Source organism: Linepithema humile, chromosome 6 (genome assembly GCF_040581485.1).
Source record: "Linepithema humile isolate Giens D197 chromosome 6, Lhum_UNIL_v1.0, whole genome shotgun sequence".
Lineage (NCBI taxonomy): Eukaryota > Metazoa > Arthropoda > Insecta > Hymenoptera > Formicidae > Linepithema > Linepithema humile.
This window is the reverse complement of record NC_090133.1, coordinates 18,226,982-18,248,272: the sequence shown is the minus strand read 5'-3', so window position 1 is coordinate 18,248,272 and position 21,291 is coordinate 18,226,982. Positions and strand designations below refer to the sequence as shown.

Genomic DNA, 21,291 nt, shown 5'->3' with positions numbered 1-21,291 from the left:
ACAATTCAGTATCGATTCAACAGGATTTTTAATTTTCCCGAAAGCCGCGCGTGTCACGTGGCCCGAAGAGTCTCCAGATGTTGGCTATACATCACGCTTGTTCGAGCATTGCGGGACCCAGTTATATCAATTTCGCGCTGGCGCGACCGTCCGCTGTGCTTCCCGTCGTGAAAACCACCGACGCCCTTACAAATTGCCATCGCGGGTGCTAACTAAACGCGCACCGCCCCCCGCTCAACGAGAAACGACGACCCATTAATATTGCGAGAATGGCGCCGCGGGATCGCCGATGCTCTCGTCGGCGCTCGTACGTTTTCCCAACGCGGACTGATTGCGGTCCGCGGAAAATGTACTGAACGCCAATAATAAAAATGGAACAATCTGTCGCATTTTTTTTAGATTTACAATTCAGCAATTGATTTTTAGAATAAGTATCTAATTTTAAATACCGAAGCAGCTTTTTATTATTTATTTGTAATATCATCAAGTCTTTCTAATGACATTATTGAAAAATATACGTGATTTAAAGCTTATTTTAAATGATCCAATATTCATGAAATTCTAAATTCACATATTTTGTATATATATATATATATATATATATATATATATATATATATATATATATATTATATGTAGAATTTTTAACTGCTTTTTTCCATTTGAATCCATAAAATTATAAATGTAACCCCGATTTTAAATTTTGTCGCAAATTATAGATGATCTAAAGTGTGCTAAAATAATAAAAGACATAAAGATATTTCTATTTGTTGAAAAAATGATCGCATTAGAGTCGAAAATAAATCGGCTTGTAAATGCGCACCGAATTTTGCACGTAAGCCGACGCTCTATAAGGTTTCAAGGTCGGTAGATATTGCAAACCCGATGCGATATTGAGAGGGGCCAGTAGTACAAATTAATGATCCCTGCCAGCGGTGTTCGATAGCACGGGGGCGAGACGTATCGCGTGAAATCACGCGACGGCGCACGTACCTACCGGTGCGGCAACGTTGTTTCCGGCACAACATAGTGTTCTGTGTGTTCACCAGCCACTCATATTATACCGTTTCGCATTAAGTTCGTCGAAGGTGCGCCGGGAGTCCATGCATACGTACAGAGAGTCCAGGTGGGGCCCGGAAAGGCGAAAGACGGGCGCGCGGAGGATCAAGTTGAGAGAAACAGAAAGGGTGCGCGCGCGGGGTTAGGGGCCATATAATGGCGAGTATTACGGGCACTTAGTCACTTTTGTGCCGCGGCCGCCATTGTGCTAAGACAAAAGATGGCGAATCCCCCGAAGCGATTCAACTGTCCCGTACAAGCTAGTCGCCGGTACGACGCGGTGCGACACGGCGCGACGCTCGAACGAGCACGGTGCTCGGGGCGAAATTAAGCTCCGGGTACGCTTCGGCGCTGGCGAGGTACGCTCGCCTACACTCCGCGAATTGCAGCGAGCACCGCGAGCGAGCGTGCGCGCGTATTTCCGCGACTATGCGCGAGTCTTCCTTCCTTCCTCGCCGGGCAAACCCAGACGCACATTGTGCGGGTTTCCCCCTTTTGTTATTATGTCGTTCCATTTTGAGCTCAAACAGAACGCCGAACGCACGCACGGCTATTACTGTTGCCACTTGTAACTCCTGCTCCCGCGTTCTCTTTGGCATTCTTCTCGTCGATACAAAAGCCGCTTTGAAAGGAACCTCTTTTCTTGTTTTCAATGTATCGATGATAAATCGATTTTCTTGGAAAATAGATTATGTGTACATAGCGTTAGGTAATTTAATTCACATTCATGTCAAATGTATTAAATATATAAAAGAAAAGAGGATGATTCGCAATATATATTGTCAATGTGCGAACACCGAGTACGGCTTCCAAGTCGGTATAGCGGCTTCGAAGGGAAGCGGCTACAGGTGACATAGTAACTAATACGTTAAATCTCCCCCGTCCTATTAGTGAATTGCCTTGGGAATCGATCGCGAAACTTCTCCGAGTGCCGCGATTTCAACTGTCGTTTCACGTGGCTCGCCGATAGAAAATGTATCTCGGTGGAGGGAAGTACGGGAGACTAGGTTATCGGCTTGCCTGAAATGCAACGATAGAAGGAATCCTCGACGGAACCCTCGCTTCATTGTGTTCCTCAGAGTTCTCCAATTTTGTTCACGTTGCGGAGCAGCGGTGCGATCGACGAGAAGGGCGTGTCGAATAAGAAAAGGGTGAGTGGAAGACTCGCGTAAGGAGGCCAGAGCATTCGGCATCGCGGACCTTTCATCTCAAACATCAAAAGGCAATTTCCGAAATTATGGAGATTTTTCCGAAGAATTTCGCGAAATCGACGTTATCCTACTAAGAGGTCATAGGCTCTTTGTCAGTGGTAACGTGCGTTGGGACGTCGCTGATAAAGAAGCAGGTCGAAGGAATAAATGAGACGCCTTTAGAAACCGCTACAGATAGACATACCTCGGCTAAATCGTTGCCTTCAATTTCCGTCTCTACGTTTGCACGATTATTTTCGTCTTCCCTGTTCTTATACCTAAAACAAGTAAACCAGAAATTTTCATTGTGTAATACAGATTGTAATAATAATCTTACAGTAACTGCTTCGTGCCTCAACAAATTTAAAAATTACAAATTTAAAAATTACAATTGTAATATTTATTATAAAAAATATAATATTGCTCGTCTATTTTAAAACTCCAGATTTTTATAAATGTTCAAGTGATAAATATAATAATTACAAATAGAAATGAATTATAACAGAATGTGAAATTCCTAGAAAAAATCGTATCAGTGAAATATTTGCATCAAATAATGCGAGTTTCCATGAGATTTGAATGTCGGTGCGCCGTATTGGTTGTTCTGGCAATTCCGGTAAATTCTGAGGAAATAATAACGCGTAGTTAATGGATTCGCGATGATCAGAACTATAATGAGCGGTGCGATGTTAACGCGTTAATCATGTTCGCGGTGCAACGAGCCGCGACTGCACCGCGCACAGAGGCCGACCAAGATAGTCCATTTCCGCTATCCATTTTATTCGGCATCATCCGGCTGGCTGCCCCGCGCCGGTCGAGTCAAAGTCGTTCGATCAAATCGATCCGCGCCGGCTGCGTGCTTCATTTCTGGCTGTCGGATCTGTCGCTTTGAGTACATTTGCGCTTACAGTTGCATCGACCACAACGAGCGTCAGGATCGAATCGCCGCGGCCGTTTGTGTTTCCATCCGGATTGTACGCGGCCGAAGAAAAGGGACTAACCGGCTGTTTGAGAGACGGTCAAAAGGACACGCGAACTCGGATATCAGAAGGAATTAGGGAAACCCTACGATAGCGAATTATTCAACAATTTACGCCACTGTAAATTTCTTCCTTCGTTTTTTTTACCATTTATTGTATTCTTGGATATAGATACTTACTTAAAACGCTCGCTATTTGTTCGTTCGAAATGGTTCCAAAATGTTTGCTGTTTGTTCGTGAAATTGTTCAAAGTGTTTGTTATTTGTTCGCGAAATTGAATTCTCGCTGGTGAACCAAGGTGTGGGTAATCTTCCCATAGAAACGTTTATGATACCTGCATTCGTGCATACGCATTTCTCTCCCCCTCTTTCTCTCTCCGCTCTTCTCTCGCACTTCAGCTAGTTACGGCATCCAAACAGGCGCAATTCGCGACGTTGTGCAACACGCTTATTTCGGGCGACGACTGATATTACGCCTTCGGAAATTGTGGTTCCTAACAATTGAGTATCTAGTCGCCGCGTGCAATCAGCCGGAATCACTCGGCTCTGCACTTCCCGTGCAACCGGCGGCAAAAATTTACGCTGGCTTACATGAGATATCGAACGATTCTGCAACGGCTGTTTGCATTCTCTTTCATTTTGATGATGACTACTTTGTAACCAGCCGCTGCCAGCTTTTTGTGTTTGCATCTTTTCTCATACGAGCCAAGTTTCGCTGTTACTGTTCGCTACTGAAGAGAGGAAGGGGACGGGCTTTCTTTGTCGGACGAAAGACCGAAAGAATGCGAGGTATTCTCGTGAGAGGCGCATAATGCGCTTTATTGTCTGCGACGCTATGTCTACGTGTACGGCTCTCCGCTCTCTCTCTCTCTCTCTCTTTCTGCGTAAGAATAATCGCAGAATAAAAGCGGATAACAGCCCGCCGCTGCCGCCGTCGTGCAATCGGCGGGAATGTAAGAGGGGAGCGCAGAATTTCGTTAAAGCACTCTATCATACCGGCGAGCCGGTAAAAAAAATTCTTTACCGCGCCCTCGCGTTTGTTAAATCAAGGAAATTAGCCATTCGTGCGAGTATTCTTTGTGCGAGTCGCTTTAAATATCTCGCGGAGACCGATCGGTGGCGCGCGCGAGAGACGGCTGTCGATTGATCGCGCCCTCATAATCCCCCGCGTCGTAAGAACGAGCTTTGATTAAAGGCGGCGCTGAATTGATCACGCGTAACGACGCGAGAGCTCTCGCATCGTGACTGACTTTGATGAGACAATTTGAATAATAGTGACGGCTCTTGACTCGGGAAAAAGTGTCAACCTCCAGTCTCGCCGCGTCGAGAATCTCCCGTCGAGTGGCTGCCGCTGATCGAACGATCGCAGGGTGGAGATGAGGATTCCACCGCGGGGGTTATCTTCACTCGTGCCCGCTCGTTTCCAGTGAGAATCGCGAGAACGGCAAGAACGGAGGAGTCGTCGTCGTCGCCGACCGCACAATTAGCGTTAATCCTCGTTAATCCGCGTCTCCTTCAATCTACATCCCTTTGTCCGTCCCCTCCGCGGCTCGACTACGTGAGTGCCGTCGAGTAAAAGATCGTATATACGAGTCGGCCGTGTAAGAATCAATGCGCGCTGGCGCGCGCGGCAACGATGATGCCGGGCGCCGGAATGAAAGGTCGGAGGTAAGCGGGCGTCTAGTTTATCCCGCGAGTCTGCCCATTAATACTTCAGTTTCGCGTATTTTACGACTCCGATCAATACCCTATTCCTATCCGGCTTCTATGCCGGAAGCGACCTAGATCCGCGCGAACTAGGCAGCAGTTTAAGGTCTCGTGTGTGTGCTGCATGGAAGAATATGTGACAAGTCCTGTCGCCTTGGGTCACGATAAACACACACGGCGTAACGAAGTGGAGGCACTTTACCGGCGTCTGTTATTAACGCGGCTCTTAAAACCCGCTTCTGTCAGTTATTCAGAAGCTATGCCTCATGTCATTTTACGGCCGCGTAGAATATTGTAATAATAACAAATATACATTTGTATTATTTCCGCTATAAGCGTATATATGTATGAGAAATTATCATTTGTCGCGAATCAAGGATATATCTGTTGTGATTAGTAAGAGTTTGCTTCGGGAAAGTTGTTGTCGGATCGAGATGATAGATTGCAACCGAGCGAAAAAATTTGATCCCTATCGTCGGGTTCTAAAAAATAGCAGCATCTAATTGGCCCTGATTTCAGAGCGATAATTCTCGGAACTATATATAACATGCTCGAAATCGCGGAACGAGAGATCTCGTAGATTTCACCGAGCCCTCCAGAGAAAAAGAAGAGACGGCAAAGAAAAGAAGACCGACCAATACGCGGAACAGGGCGATTGAGCTTTTGAAGGCGAGGCAGCTCGAAACACTTCTGATGAAGAATCTTTCGATACTTCTAATCGCAATAAACATATATATAGATATAGATATTGACTGGTTTATACTCGTCTTCAACTTATCCAAATTCATGAAAACATGGAAGCCAGGTGGAAAATAATAATAATTAATTTTTATTCTTTCACTCTGCCGTCGCGTTCGGGGAAATCACATCGCGTTCAATAGGCCGAACGCTGTCGGCGTGGCGTATCAAATCGCCGGAATGGAAAATACGACACCGTACTATATATAAGCCGCTACCTAAAAAGATGGGCTTACAGTTTTGTCCAGTCAAATGGTTCTATTGGCACATGTCGTTGCCTCGTAACCAGAGCCATGATCGATCTCTATTTGTATCGGCCAGCAATCGGATATTGGCCGGGTGAGCATACGAAAAAAAGGAAGGCGTCGACCGTAGCGAGCGCAAATGGTAGATGTAACCAGAAGATACAGCGACGGGTGTGGTTAATGCTTTATCAAGTCGGTAAATAATATTTAAAATCGATGCTATCTGCGGCTTCGCGGAGCAATTCGATACGATCTTATTTTAATTACGATGTCCTATTGTCCTACGCGGATCGATATATACCGGCAACGGACGTTTTGCAATCGAGAAATGACAAACCGCGAAAGTGAACTGTGAAAGTGCGAGGAATGCGCGCGACCTCCGCGAAAGGCGAAATAGAAGCGCGAAATGCAAGCGTCGTCATCGTTGCGCCATGCTCAACGCGCTCACATTGTTACCATAATCTGGCCGGGCTAGACCCATTGTTTGTCATTCAATTTTTCCGCTGGATTTTCATCACAGACAATGGCAGCGACGCTTTATAAGTCACGCGAATTACACGGGACAAACGCAGCTCGTAAATATAGCCGGTGAATCATGAAAAAGCACCGCTCGCTCTCTCCTCACGTTGCGGAACGATTCAAATTTTCTCTTGATTCCGCTCGATTCCTCAACGAGACTCGATGCATTCTCATTTCATTCTTTTTTTAACTCCTAACTAATTCTAGCTGAACTCATATTATCGACAATTAAATAAGTGGAGAAAAATAACTAATTTGACAGCAAAGACTTCTCGTAAAAGCAGATTAATGCAACTGGGACGTGAAATGCAATTTATTATCATTATTATTTTATTTTACCGTCTTCAGCCACTTCTACTTCCGTTCTACTCTCCCGCCTGTTACCCCGTGTGTTCCACCCGATGACAGGCACTCTCTCCGCACGAATCATCTTTATCGAGATCGCCGATAAAAAGCGACGGGTTCATCTTGCGAAATAGCCGGAGTCGCCGACGAACGCCGGCGGATAGATGGATAACGTTGGCATACGAGCACCTGCGCGAGGTGGAGAGTACACGAGCCGCGGCGCCGCTCGTAAATCAGCGGAATTTTGCAACCGTTCCGGGACAATTTTATGATTTAATCCAGTGGATGCGTGAAGGCTGCGGTCGCGAACGGGCGAGCGAGGACGGCGGTGGAAATGCGGCGGCCGTCGCTCGCACGGCCGTATACCGGGTGCACTCCTCGAGATGAATTTCCCCGTGCGCTATCTATCGCTCTGGCACAGTAACCGCGGGGAGGGGCTGAAAAAGCTCTGCGGCCGACTGCGGGCTGCGCGGTATCAGCGGGGAGCGTGTCCGCTCGTTTCCTATTCCTCGCATCGCGTTGCGTTTTGCGGACGCGGTCATCGGTAACGGCTGTGTCGCGATAAGGCGAAATAAAACACCGATTAAGATCTACATTGAAAATTTAATTAACCCGGGTCGAGCGACCGCGCTCCTGTAAATTGCGTTTTATTATATCGAAAATCGATTTTTTCTTCAATTCGGCTCGCGCCAATCTTTCTCCAGCTTTCCCCGTTGCGGCAACTTGCGTTCGCCATTTAACACGTTCCGCACTGTCGGAAATGGATATTTGCAGCCGGCGTTATATTGCCTATAGTGAGAGGATAAATACGCAATGAGCCGACTTAGCTTCGCGGGAGGTCTCTCCGGCACGGAAATTAATTTACCTAGCGTCTCCTAACTACAGCGAGAGAGGGATCGCGGCGATGTATTACCCTAGCTAGTTTTCGCCGGTAAATTTATTACGTCTAAATGTTGCCCACAAATAATGCTGACGTTGCGAAAAATGACGAGTGGAATAATCGCGACCACCTTGAACGGAGATTACACGAGGAGTGAGGACGCGACGATTCGCGGAGAGAGAAAGAGGAGAGAAAAGATCGCGCGGCGAGGATCGCTCGCGTGACGGGTGAGCTTAGGACCCCGTGCGAAAGGTTTCTCGCATTCGGTAAATCGCAAATCGAATTAAGCTCTCAACCGGCACGCCATCCTCCTTCCGAAATGTCGCGGACGTATAAAAGGCAGCGATAACGGCGCGGCCGGACAAGTGAGTTGCGGAACGTTCGCCCACCCTTTCGCGCCGCGTCTCACTTCAATCTAGGAACCTCCCGCGGCTATTACGCGCGGCTTTAACGTTGCAGAGCTCGTCCGTGGACTACTACATCGTCATCTACGTCGTCGTCGTCGTCGTCGTCGTCGTCGTCGTCGTCGTTGTCGTCGTCCGTGTTCAGAGAAACGACAGTCAGTCACAGACCGGCAAGGGGAAGTGAGAAAAATCGACGTCGTCCGACGTATCCGTTCCGCGTCTGTTCGCATTCGAACCCGCGTTGTCGCGAGTTGAGCCTCACACCGACTTCGACGTGCGCTAGCTGCAGCGCATCGGACGGTGCATCGACCGTGGTAGCTCTGCTTGTCAGCTTGCGACTCGACTCACGTCGAAGGATGTTGATGCACAACGGTAGTGGTATCGTGGCCGGGCCGTTGGCTTTCGCCAGCAGAGTTGGGTAGGTGCGCGGCGCCGTACCATGTTTCCGTACCGTTCCCCTCATAATCATCCGACATTGTGCGGCGGCTGTGTGAAGCGCCGCTGGTACCGGTAGGGTAATACTCGCATCACGGGAGGAAGAATGGAACGGGAGTCGGAGCGAGGGAGACGCACGAAAGTTGCCGCGTGTACACTATGCTCGCCCAACATAGACGCGTCTCACTCAAACGAGGTTCATTTAATTCGGATTTTCTTCAGATGCGGATAAGATCGCGAAATGACGGTGAAGTGATGGAAAGGATAGACAAACGTATTATATAGTATGCGTATTATGACGTTACATCGCTATTTTGATCTCTCGATAGGCCGACAAGACTAATAATCACTCGACATTCCAATTAGCGCGCGGCCGGATTTAATCCACCGACGGTGTACGCGGACCGACTGATGTTTCGCTTGGTTTTCATCAGTATTAATGTTGGCCGAACGTGAAAGCGCATCATTTTCCGCGCGATGAATGAGAATCCTTCTTTTTTTTTTCCCCGAATAGCCGCCAGCAGCGCGACGATACAACAACGCAGATAACAATGCTGGTGTAGTAATAATGTATAACGTCGGCTGCACACGGCGAATGAGATTCCGCAATATTATTCGCCCGATATAAGTCCCGGTTACGCGATAATGTATATTGTTCGGGCTCGCTCGTGCTCGATACGTCAAAATTCCTCTTCGATCGTATCGGCGGCGATTTTATCGTCGGAACGAGCAAATTTGCCGCGCGTAAATGGATCACGTCCGTGTTGCGTCGTCGGCGCGATCGATATAGCGAATTCGCGCGGGTCGTCTTATTCGGGAAAGTCGCAATTCTTATCGTCGACGCGAAAGCTATTTGTCCTACAACCTGCTTTACATTTGTGATGTCGTGACGGAGTAATAATGTCGGTCACGAAGGAAGCGACAGAAATTACCCTCATAGGTCTTATGGAAATTTCTGACCGCCCGTTTAATCTCTTCAGATGGCGAGATTCAGGATTTCGCTCTATCGCGGTTTTGATCAAACATCGGAGGAAACAATTATTTTGCTCACCAACGAGTCTTGCATAAATAATCACGTTTTTTTAAAGCTCGCCTCTACGTGTCCTGCAATATTCGACATTAATTTTGATGATGAATTTTTGGCTAAATTCAAAGTCGATTTTTTCTCACCGAGAGACTATCTTAATGTTCAATATTAACTATCTGAGTAATTTAACCTCGGATTAAAATTTTACGAGAATCAAATCCGCCGAATAAAGTTTCGTTATTCAATTTGTGTTCTAAAAGCGCTTTATTCGTTCTGATTCGGAGAATTTCGGAAATTTCAATAACATGATAATCAAGAATTGATTAATCCGTGTATTTTTGAATAACAGAGACATACAGCCATTACAAGAACGGTTTCTGGGATGGAATTTCCCCGCCGAACATGCCGACCTCGTGCATCCGCATTGGCGCGCATTTCTCGCACCCGGAAGGCTATGGCACGTCGCCCTTGCGCTTATTTACCTCTTGCTCCTGATGTTCTCCCTCGTTGGGAATGGCATCGTCATTTGGATTTTCAGCACGTAAGTTCGTGTCGCTTAAGAAAATTCATTCCATAAGACAGCCTGATGATGTATGTATGTCGCAAATTAAGAAAAGTCTAATTGTACGTGCCGAAAATTAAACCTCATTAAAAAATTGCAAGTAATGTAATATAAAGAAACCTATGCAAAATAATCAATGCATTTCAAAAGCACGTATTTTTAAAGTTTATCTATTGTCAATTAATCTACTCGATTTCACTAGGTTGCTTATATTTCTATAATGATTGTGCATGTAATTTTTCATTTGTGATTAGCACAGAAAAAGAAAAGTACTTGCAAGTTTTATGCTTTTAAAAATTTATCATTATGTTAAATTTAAATTATAAGAATACTCGGAAGGTTGAAAATACGGTGATGCTCCCGCCATCTCTATACCGGCGGCAGAATTTCAGTACAGCTTGCGACGTTCTTATCGTATAATGGAAAATAATATCGCGTTTCAAGTTATATTTATTACAAAAAAAAATTCTTAATTTAATGCCAAATTTGAATATTTTGATGTATTAATTTTTAGATCAAAATCACTAAGGACACCGTCGAACATTTTCATTTTGAACTTGGCCGTGTTCGATCTACTGATGGCAACGGAGATGCCTATGTTGATTATAAACAGCTTCTTGGAGCGTACTATTGGTTGGGAAAGCGGATGTGATGTGTACGCTTTGCTCGGCGCTATTTCCGGGATGGGACAAGCGATCACCAACGCGGCCATCGCTTTCGATCGATACAGGTCGGCGGGCGCGATCATGTTTCAACAATTTTTATTGCTTATTACCGAGTAGTTTGTATCGTTTATTACCGGACAATCACGGAGACGGTTACGCGCTCGTTAAAATTTAACGACCTATGCATTGTCGTGAACGATTGCATTAATGATATCGATAATGGACCGAGAAAATAGGGCGAAAGATTTTATGATCGAATAAACGTTGCCCGTGATTTATATTTAGGTAATTTGTAGCCGATAACAATAATGGGGTCGCGGCTATTGTACTGTACGTCGTATTTAATATTACAGGACAATTAGCTGTCCGATTGACGGTAGACTGAATGGAAAGCAAGCAGCGGTGATAGCGCTATTTACGTGGCTCTGGGCACTACCCTTCTCGATATTGCCAATGACGGGATTGTGGGGTCGATATGTGGCGGGTAAGCAAGTACATTCCGAGTCTCCTGTCAAACGATAAGTCGAAGCGAATAATTAGATATTTAATTTTAATACTTTTACTCCATGTAACTAACTTTAATATTAAATTCTAATTCTATTGCCTAGTGAAATGTTATTTGAAAATAAAAAGTGAAGAGTTTTTCGGGAAAAATATTCAGTGTTAAACTGTACAATTTTCAGAGGGCTTTCTCACAACGTGTAGTTTTGACTATCTCACGGATGACGAGGACACGAGGACTTTCGTGATAACAATATTCTTTTGGGCGTACGTTCTTCCCATGCTGCTGATTATTTATTTCTACTCGCAGTTACTGAAATCTATTCGCATTCACGAGAAAATGCTCCGCGACCAGGTGAGCAGAAATTTTGTAACCCGCGCGACAGATCAATATCATTTTTTTGACGTCGCCATGAAACATGCAATCTCGCGGAGAATTCTATTTTCATAACCGCCGTATCGCGCATGCATAGGCCAAGAAGATGAACGTCAAGTCGCTCGTATCGAATCAGGACAAAGAGAGGAGCGTCGAGATGAGAATCGCGAAAGCCGCCTTTACGATCTTCTTCCTCTTCGTGCTCGCGTGGACGCCGTACGCGGTCGTTGCTTTAACGGGGGCTTATGGAAATCGGTAGCGCAATCAGTATCACAAAATATTTTTCAATTCAAAAAGTCTCTTGTTTTTTATGATATTTTTTTCCAGCGAAACGTTGACTCCACTGTCGACAATGCTGCCAGCCATATTCGCTAAAATAGTATCGTGCATCGATCCATGGATATACGCAATTAACCATCCTAGGTAACGTATTTATATCTATTTGTATGACACTCTGCTATTCTCGATTTCTGACATTTCTCGCGCGTTCTATTAATTAATTTTGATAATAAATAATTTTATTTTGAAATAGACAAATATAGTCTTTCGGAAAGATGTCCGCAGAAATATAAATTTCTAAATAATAGCAGCTATCACTATCAGTTATTCGATCTACTTTACTGTGGGAAATTGTGTGTTTTATTGATCACCTTTAATTCGGTGATTTCGCACTGTTTATATCGATAGATATCGACAAGAACTGAAGAAGCGCTGCAAGTGGATGGGAATCCGGGAACCAGTGGCCGAGGACACCGTGTCGGCGCAGACCCAGAAAATTACCGCGGAAGAATCGTAATCTCACTTGATCGGCGGTCGAGAGGATGTTAATCGATCGTGTCGCATTCTCAATACGAATGCAACTTTGATTGGTCGCCTAGATATATATTTTTCCTTTTAAACTTTATCTTCCTCGTAAATGTGTAGTTGGATAAAAACTTTATTCTGGAAAAAGACTCGCGAATAAAAGAGGATTACGTGTTGTTTAATTTACATGCATCGAGCTGTTACATAAATATATTCAGAGCAAATATGAAAGCAGCATTTTTATCTTTTTAATCCTTCTCTATGCATATTCACAATAATAAATGTAGCTCCGATGCAATTCAAATTTCTCCTGAATCATTTGCCGGTGTACCGCGCTTTCAGGAATTCAGCAGAGATGGCAGAGTACAGAGACTCGCCATGTGCTGCCATCCCTGTTGGCCGGCCTATTTTTTATTGATTTTGGATTGAACATTTTAAAGCATTTCGCACAATTGCTTGTTGGTCGCTTTTTTCATTAACACAATAATAGGAAATGTCTACAATCGAGAATAATAACCAACATTTATTGAAATTAAAATTGCAGTTTTTATAAGCTCAAATCATATTATATCGACTTTTAAACATTATTAATTCGTATTATTGATGTGAAAATCTCTATTATTAACTTTTTTCCATTTTTTCCGATATCACGATTTGTATCGGAATAAATTTCAACGTAAATAAATTATTTTAATCCAAAAAAATAATTCAAAAAATGTTATTTTTAGAAAGCTTGCAAATAGAACAGTTATTCACATACCTCTTTGACGACACGTTTTCAACACCAAATCGAGGATTGTTTTTGAGTGGGTTTTGAGATACTATAGATTTTCTATCCATCCGTGGCGAAGAGCTACTTATGTACTGGGTGAATGTAGTGGATAGAGATCTTCTTCTGTCCTCCGAGAGTGGAGAAACATTGTCTTATCTCGGAACGAGGTCACGTGCCACCCGAAGCGCAGAGGAAGCCCAGATAGAAAAGAAAGCCGGCGAGGAGAGCGTGGACGGGAGAAGGGAGATCGGAGGAAAAAAGGCGAGCGCAGCTCGAAGACAGCTACGAAGAATACCACGGCACGTTCGCGTTTATGTGTTATCTTTTAGCCTAGGAAAAATATTGTCCTACAAATCAACTCCGGCTGAGAAATTGCTCGCTCGTGAGAGGCAACCGGGTTCTTCTCATAGCCGTTGATCGTCCAACTTTCGCCCGGACCGAAGCAATCGAATTAGATCTCGATGGCGAGCCCGATGGCTGATACGTTGAAACCGTGATCTCTTCGTATGCGGTAATTCGACTACACCTTCCTAGACGAAGGTTTTACACGCGCCAAGGGTATAAAGATTCGCGGATAACGTGCGCTTCCCTTTATGCGCTAACTGACGAGACGTATCCTTTTTTACGAGAAAGCCTTTGGACGCGCTTGTTACGGAAAATTGAGAGGATCTCCTTACCCTCTCGTTATCTTGGTCTCCCTTTAACTCGCTCTCCAGGTTTTCGTCCTCTGGCGAGGAAGAACGATACGCTGTACGAGAAGCGTCCACGGAAAATCTCAATAGTGTTTCACGCGTGTGTCATGAAACATATTCCCGGGATATATATATATATATATATTTTGCGGCATTATGCCGTATTGTTATCTTGTCACATTTGATATCCTTTGTATCGCCTACGGCGTATTTTGGCGTATTTCGCTTCTGCTCAGTAATATTGATCAATCGCCGCGCTAATTAGCGCTGCAACCGTATTTACAGCATAACGTATCACCATGATAATATGTATTTTACGAAAAGTCACACTTCACTGAAAACCATCAATTACCTTTCGATATTGATTATCATATCAGTCAACTGAAGTTTACTCGCGGGATAGAAACTGTCAATATTACTCGTTGAAAGTAATTTCAATAACTGGCGAGAACTCGGTCGTCTGAGCATCAAACTTGGGCGAATATCATAACACCGGCGAACGAGCTCGGTTGATCTTCGGCATATTTTTTTTCATCCCGCGATTGTCCGGGAGACGATCGCAGAAGGAACAGGAGTAATGAATAACGCGCGACAGCGTGCTAACTTACTGTCCAACTTTCTTGCGAGCAAGAAACATCGCTCCATGAATACGTATATACGCGGGGCGACTCGGTCTCGTGAAATATGTACAACTACCGAAGCGCAGCGAGGAACTTTGAAATCTGACGGACGAAGCCTAGAAAGAATCGCGCTCTTTCGGGAAGAACATCGCGCCGGAGTAATATTTTTATTCGCCGGAGTGCACCGGCGGCGTACTTGTTCTCAGGACTTTGACTGCGGGCGAAGCTCCCAGGGAAGATTAAGATGAGATAACACTGACTTTCTCCGCAGTACGTCATCTCCCGCTCGCGCGCGCACCGCGAGATTTTTCGTCGGAGACTTTCGCGCGGCGCACGACGGCGAATTAATTAGCGTGATTCCGGCGGCGCAGACCGACGGCGCAAAAAGATGGTAATTAGACGCGGGACAATTTCGGCTAATCCCGGTCAATCGGCGGGCCGTCGATAATTGTTTCCATCGCCGAGTATCCTAATCCATCAGGGAAGACAAGGTGATTACGCGCCCGACGCCGTTCGTCGTCCGGTTGGGAAAGTTTAGTCCGGTCAGTGAATCGTGAACTGCGCGCAGTGCGGGCCACTGGACAGAGTAGGCGGGTTTCACGGACAGCCAGAGTGGTTCGGTTAATATGCAGTTAGTACGTCATTTGTTTCTCGCCGCCGGGAGGGCTTATCATAATCTCTGACGTCACGGCGCCCCCAGGATCTCTGGCTGTTATCGCGGTGGACGATAGTGCGCTAACGGTGCCGGTCACCCGAGAGGTCACAGTCGATTTCTCGGAGATTCTCGAGGCCTAGAATTCTCGAAGCGACGATTACCTCAGCGAAATAAATAGCGTCGCACTGATATTTACAAAATGCTATATCGGAGCGGATTTGTTTGCGTGGAGAGTGCAATGAAAGGCTTTTCGCCGCGGGGAAAACTCGAGCATCAGCTAACGCAGTTAAGAGAGAAGTTCCCGACCTCGGCGGACAAACGCGACTTTTGCTCGATCCGTCTCTTTCCGTCGCTCCCGCTACCGCAGTTTTTGCGGGAACGCGCCACCCATCGCCGCACCGGCCCGGTACAGTCTACCGGGAAATATATATGCGGGCCATTGAATGACAGGATTTCCAATCAGCAGAAATCCCATCGTACTCAAGGCGGCTCTCGGCAACTACCCCACGATATTCCGGACATTCCTTTTTCGTCTCCGGCGCTTTCGACTTACGTACAATCAAAGTTTTCCGCGCCAAGTCTGTGCAACGACGACAACGACGACAGCGGCGACAGCGACGACAACAGCGCGAAGACAGCGACAGCGAGCGAGAAGCAGAGAAGGATGAGAACGGAAGTAGGAAAAAGCTGGAGCCGAGGGCGAGGGAGAGAGAGAGAGAGAGAGAGCAAGGAAATACAGCGGCGAGGAAGAGGGCTATAGCTATAGAGAGGATTCGGCAGGACGAAGACTCAAGAGTTGAGGAAATCCTTGATTAGATGTTCGCGTCAAAGGAACTCTTCGCTTGCCGGGAGTCGAAGAAAGAGGAAGGAAGAGGAAGAAAGAGGAAGAAAGAGAGCCAAGAGCGGGGAAGAAAGAAATGGGCGCGCCACGTTGCACCGCGGCTCCGGCGAATTAAAAATAGTCCCCGACTATGAACGTCGCGGAATCGATTGGCGCGCTCTGTCTATCGCGCAGCGGGGAGAAAGAGAGAAGAAGGGCGAGTCGAAAGGGGCCGCGCCTTTCGAAAGCGGAATGGAATCATCTAACTCTCCGTTCAAGATACGTCGCCGTACCGTCCTATTTCCTGAGGTCGCGCCGAGCGACGGCCAGTTATGGATGTTGAAAATTCAATTACGCGGGATTTATGGCTGCCGGCGCTGGGCATATTTATTATCGCACTATCCCCTTCTGTAACTTCCGTTATCCTCCGCGCGCTCCTGTTCGCCGCCGCCGCTTCGCCAATGACGTCCGTTTCCCATGACGCCCGATGATTAAATAGAAATTCACCCGCGGCTCCGGATAATCGACGATCGATTCTCGTTGCGCCGGTGAAAAGAAAAAGTCGGAATATACCTCGATGATAATGTTATGTCTGGACGAAGATGGAGAACTATCGAAGGAAGGAGCGCGCGGAACGATGATTGGATGTGAATAAAAATTTATCACCTCGACCAGGAGCGGAAATTCAAGCCAAAAATTGAACCCGGGTCGTGTCGCGCGCATAATCGTATCTTTTCAATCGTTCGCATGTATGGCGTCGCGATTACCTGAATAATATTCGCGTCAATACGTTACCGCACACCGAATGCATACAAGCGTGGTTGACACTGTGAAGGGAGAGTGCACAACGCGGTTTATTATTAAATATACATATATACAATGTGCGGCACCTAATGATGTGACAATGTCCATATTATTATTAATTTGGACATGATTAATAGATACCATATTTCGATTCCGCTCGCCACCGCGGTTTCATATGGTCGGCGCTTTTAGGCAAAAACGATATCCCTCCGCCGGACACAAACGGAATAAATTTGCTTAATCGCGGTGCTCATTAGCGCCCGAACTTTAGTCTATGCGCAACGCTTATCCTGTTATCCGCCGTGGATTACGTTCTCTCTTTTATACGCGTTGGCCGTTGCTTATCGTTTGTGGCACTCCTCGTTTAAAATTATGAGAGTTCGTTATTTCGAATCAATAGTAATGAAATGTTATAAATGTGCTTTTAGTCAAATATCTCGAGGTTCAAAAGCCGAGAAAATAAGTCTGTGACTTTTTCCTCCTCTTACCTTCCTCTCTATCAGGCTATATATATGAAGATTGAGGTGAATCGACGGCCTGAGTTAATTAATTCTGGGTTAGCGATTCGTTGCCCCTCCCAGATTATCATCCCATCCTTGACGCAGATAGTGAAAGAGAATTTAGTTAATCAAGTTTACCGCTAAGCGACGTTCATGCAATTAGTCTAAGATTTTTTAAATTGAAAACGTCAGTCTTCTTAACACAATAAATATAAAAATCTAATTAATAAATTTAATACATTTAATAGATTTAAATCTCTCTAAATATACGTTGACATGTCTTTTTTTTCGATTTTTATTTAATTATATACTCAGCTCTGAATCTACATAAAAAGAAGTTGATATAAAATACGTGTATAATTGCAGATCCAATCACGACTTCTAAATGTATTGCACAAAACAGCTGTGTACTGTGTTATAATTAATTATACAGAATTATTAATGGAATAGCTGCTCTGCGAGAGAGTCGCAATTTCGCCGAGCGGAAGATATCATTGTCGGAGTGCGCCACACCCGTCGCGATGCCCGCCGTTCGTTAACATACCGCGATGCGAAGATGTAACGCAACAAACGTATCGCCGCCGACACGTTCGCCGACGTGTGGACCGTACCAGTGCACACCGACTCTATCGACTCGATTACACTGGCCTGGCTGGGCACTGCAGGGGTAAACTACTGACTGCGACAATCTGCATTGCGTGGTTCACGCACACGGTACATCCACGGCCGGCGAAGCCTACACTCCGCCCGGTGGCGTACACGGTGTACTGCGTCGCCGCTATTACAAACGTAAGGGACGCACGTAGTATAGCTGCTATCGACCATGTTTCACCTGTCATATCGGTCCGATACGCGCAGAGCTACGGGAACCTAAACCGACGTCCATGCACTGATACGAATTACTTCGGCTTCCGGTAGCGCGCGGTCGCAATTAATTTCTACGTGAACTCACGATTTCCGCGATATAATTAGAGGGGGTAAATATAATCTCCGAATATCCCATTGTATCGCATTTACCGCACCCCGTTGTGTCGATCTGGTATAATGATTCGCATAATGAATGTGATAAGAAATAAATCTGGAGAGTTGTCGTTGTTAAATGTGCAAATTGCTGACTTTGGTAAATATAGGATAAATGCGTTAGAGCGATTTTTTTTATCGCTGGTTTTTGCGGAGAAACGTCGAAAATCGACGATGTAAATGACACTTTGAGTCTTCAATTTGCGATTTGTGGACTGAAAATCGATTGATGGCTCAACGACAAAAAACAAGTCGAGTGAATCTTAACGAGGAAAGTTGTGTTAGTGGACTGTATAATTGGTTTTAAATGCGATGTAGAATCAAAAAGATATAGAGCAACGCTTATTACGTTTCTGATTTCTTTCGAAAACCCGATAAACATTGTAAAATAATTTAATACTGTAATTTAATAATTTAATACTCAAATTTCGAAAACTTATTATGTCACTGCTAAGGCATTAACAACAACAGTGCTTAATTTATGCTATACTAAACGACCAAGCGAGAAATACAAAAATATTTGCTTGCCTCGTGAATATTTATGACGATACGACATTTATAATTAATACGATCCATTATCATTGTCGAGCCCGAATCCCATTGCACCGAATTGTCACACGGTCGACCTAATTAAGCAATGCCATTTACAAGTGGAACAACTCACCGAACGAATTTCAGCGAGGAAATCCGTTACCTTCCTCCAACGCACTTGCTTTTCGAGCAATGCATCGATTGCAAAAGAGACACAGGTTAAGCTAAATTAATTTATTTATTTACCGTGATTATATATTTCCGTGATTATATATATCCAGAATTAGGATTAAAACAAAACGCAAGAGATACATATATACAGATGTAAACAGAAAACTGGAGAATGTTACATTTAAATATAAATGTGAAGGAAAAAGTGTGTAATTTAATTTTTCTCTATTTCTCAGTTGACAACCACATTTTATCTATTTTTAGCAACTTACTAAATTTTCGCTATTTTGTTCAGTAAATAAATAAACAAATTACATGTATTTTTCCGCGCAACTAGTACATTTTGCAGTACATTTGACTGTTCATTTTCGAGGACGATTTTTTATTACTTTCAAATTATTTTTGTTCTCATCTAAAATAATTCTTTTACGATCTCCATGTTGCCTGTGTTCAAAATAGAAAAAAATATTTTTTGTCGTAATCGCGTCTGCTAATATCGCGAGCGCGGCACAATGCTGGGGTTGTGCCGCGTGTTATGAATTTTCGTTGGCATTTTATTTTTCATCTGTAGCATTTCCAAGCATCCCCCCCCCCCCCAATCTCGCTTTTTGTCTCACCCTCTCTTTATTTCCCGCTCTCTGTCCTATCCCTGCCTTTCGATCTGCCAAAGGTATTCTCAAGCTAATCCGCTATGCGGATACGCGCCATCTTGGAATTCCGAAAGCCTCGCGCAAGTTTCGCGAGTTTCGCCAATAAGTTTGTGTATCGCGATATTGCAGCTGGTCTGGTTCCCCCGGTTTCCCTACGGTATTCGCGATCGCGCACCCTCTGTACCTAGTTACGAGGCTCTCGGTGCTCGGCACTCTCGCAACTCGCTGTCGACAGGGTGAGAGCAGGAGGGCGGCACAACGGGTCGAAAGCGAAGGGCGAAGTGCCAAAGGGCGGAAGCAAGGCAGAAGTTGTGCGTAACGGCGTTGAAAACGCGAAAATATGTGCTGAAGTACACTCGAAAAAAAGGGTACGGTCGACAATCATGCGGCAACCGGATGACGTGATAAAAGCTCGCAACGCTTCTCCCTCTCTCTCTCTCTCTTTCTCTTTTCTTCTTTCACTAACCGCCCATCTAGTAGACTGCATGTTCTCGAAAGCGCAGTTCTTTTAGTGGAGCGTTCCAAGAATGCTTCAAAACAACTGGCGTGTTGAAAATTTTGCGTCTTTTATTTAATAATATTGCCTCGGCTTTTATTTCGCATAAACTGTATAGTACAATATATATTAATTCACTCGTACAATCGAGATATATGTACGCTCGTTAACCGAGCGCATTGCACGGAGAAAACGCGGAAAGCGCGAAAAAAATGTTGAAAGCGGGCGCGGAAGAGAAGAAAAACAGCTTTGTTTTATCAAGCGTCTCTCATGCCTACGACTATGTCAACGTCCGCGTCTACGCTCGTGACTATGTCCACTCTCGGCGACCGCGCTAAATTTCGTTACGGTGCACCTGAATGCAGCGGAGTCGGACGCTAGACTATGCGCAAAGGGTTAACGAAGTAACCCATGATGCCCGGCTTCTCACCTTCGCCTGCTCCTCCATTCTGCGGTCATCAACCCGCGGTTCCAAGTAACGAGAAAGACGATTTGCCGTCGACCTCGTCCGTGCCGTGGTGTGTCGCTTTTACAACAACGTCGTCCGTTCTCTTCATTCACGACAGACGGATTTAATAAAGTAGCCCTCGTCGCGGCATTATTTCGCGGCGTTGCGGCTGCGACGTCTGTTGCGGTCCGCCTGGCTGTTTGTGTCCTTCATAATTCTGACCACAGGTTGATCGTGGCAGGAATACGGGGGAATTTTTATCCTTCCCGCGGTCGACAAGCCGCCCGGAGCAAACACGAAGAAAAACGTCCGGGAAAACTCGAGCGGGCGGAAAGGCGCCGCATGAACGGAAGAGGAGCAAACGCGCGCGCGCGCGCGCGCGCGGAGAAAACTCGTTTAACGACGGCAACGGAGTTGATACGTAGCGGACGACACGGAATACATCCGGAACGAGATGCAAATTACGAACTTACGAAGTATTGTTACGGACGTGCGACGGCTTACGTTGCAAATAATAAACGGCCGCGATGCCCGCGCGTTCGGGATGTCGTTCGAGACGGGAATAAATATCCACCGTTACCCCTATTACGTTTTACTTTGCGGAAATTGAGGAACGCGAGTGCGGCAGAATATAGAACAAGAATTGCGCTCTCTCGCCGCTCGCTTGTTTATCACT

The 21,291-nt window shown here is 45.3% G+C and overlaps 2 protein-coding genes across 6 annotated transcripts in view; one reads left to right on the top strand and one right to left on the bottom strand.

Annotated features, from left to right (window-relative positions):
- Positions 1-21,291, bottom strand: part of LOC105674723 (uncharacterized) — a 237,534-nt gene that overhangs the window by 93,711 nt on the left and 122,532 nt on the right. For 4 of the 5 annotated variants that reach the window (XR_010890910.1, XR_010890909.1, XM_067357833.1 and 1 more), the window contains one exon: positions 2,455-2,527. The exons of the other annotated variant lie outside the window; for it this stretch is intronic. The gene's annotated coding sequence lies outside the window, so the exon portion shown is untranslated. The remainder of the gene's footprint in view (positions 1-2,454; positions 2,528-21,291) is intronic. 5 annotated transcript variants of the gene reach the window in all.
- Rh5 (Rhodopsin 5) lies at positions 8,018-12,667 on the top strand. Its single transcript, XM_012371243.2, has 8 exons — positions 8,018-8,484; positions 9,878-10,069; positions 10,605-10,820; positions 11,109-11,239; positions 11,439-11,611; positions 11,730-11,887; positions 11,960-12,055; positions 12,320-12,667. The coding sequence occupies exons 1-8, from the start codon at positions 8,423-8,425 to the stop codon at positions 12,426-12,428; spliced, it is 1,137 nt and encodes a 378-aa protein (XP_012226666.1). The 5' UTR covers positions 8,018-8,422; the 3' UTR covers positions 12,429-12,667.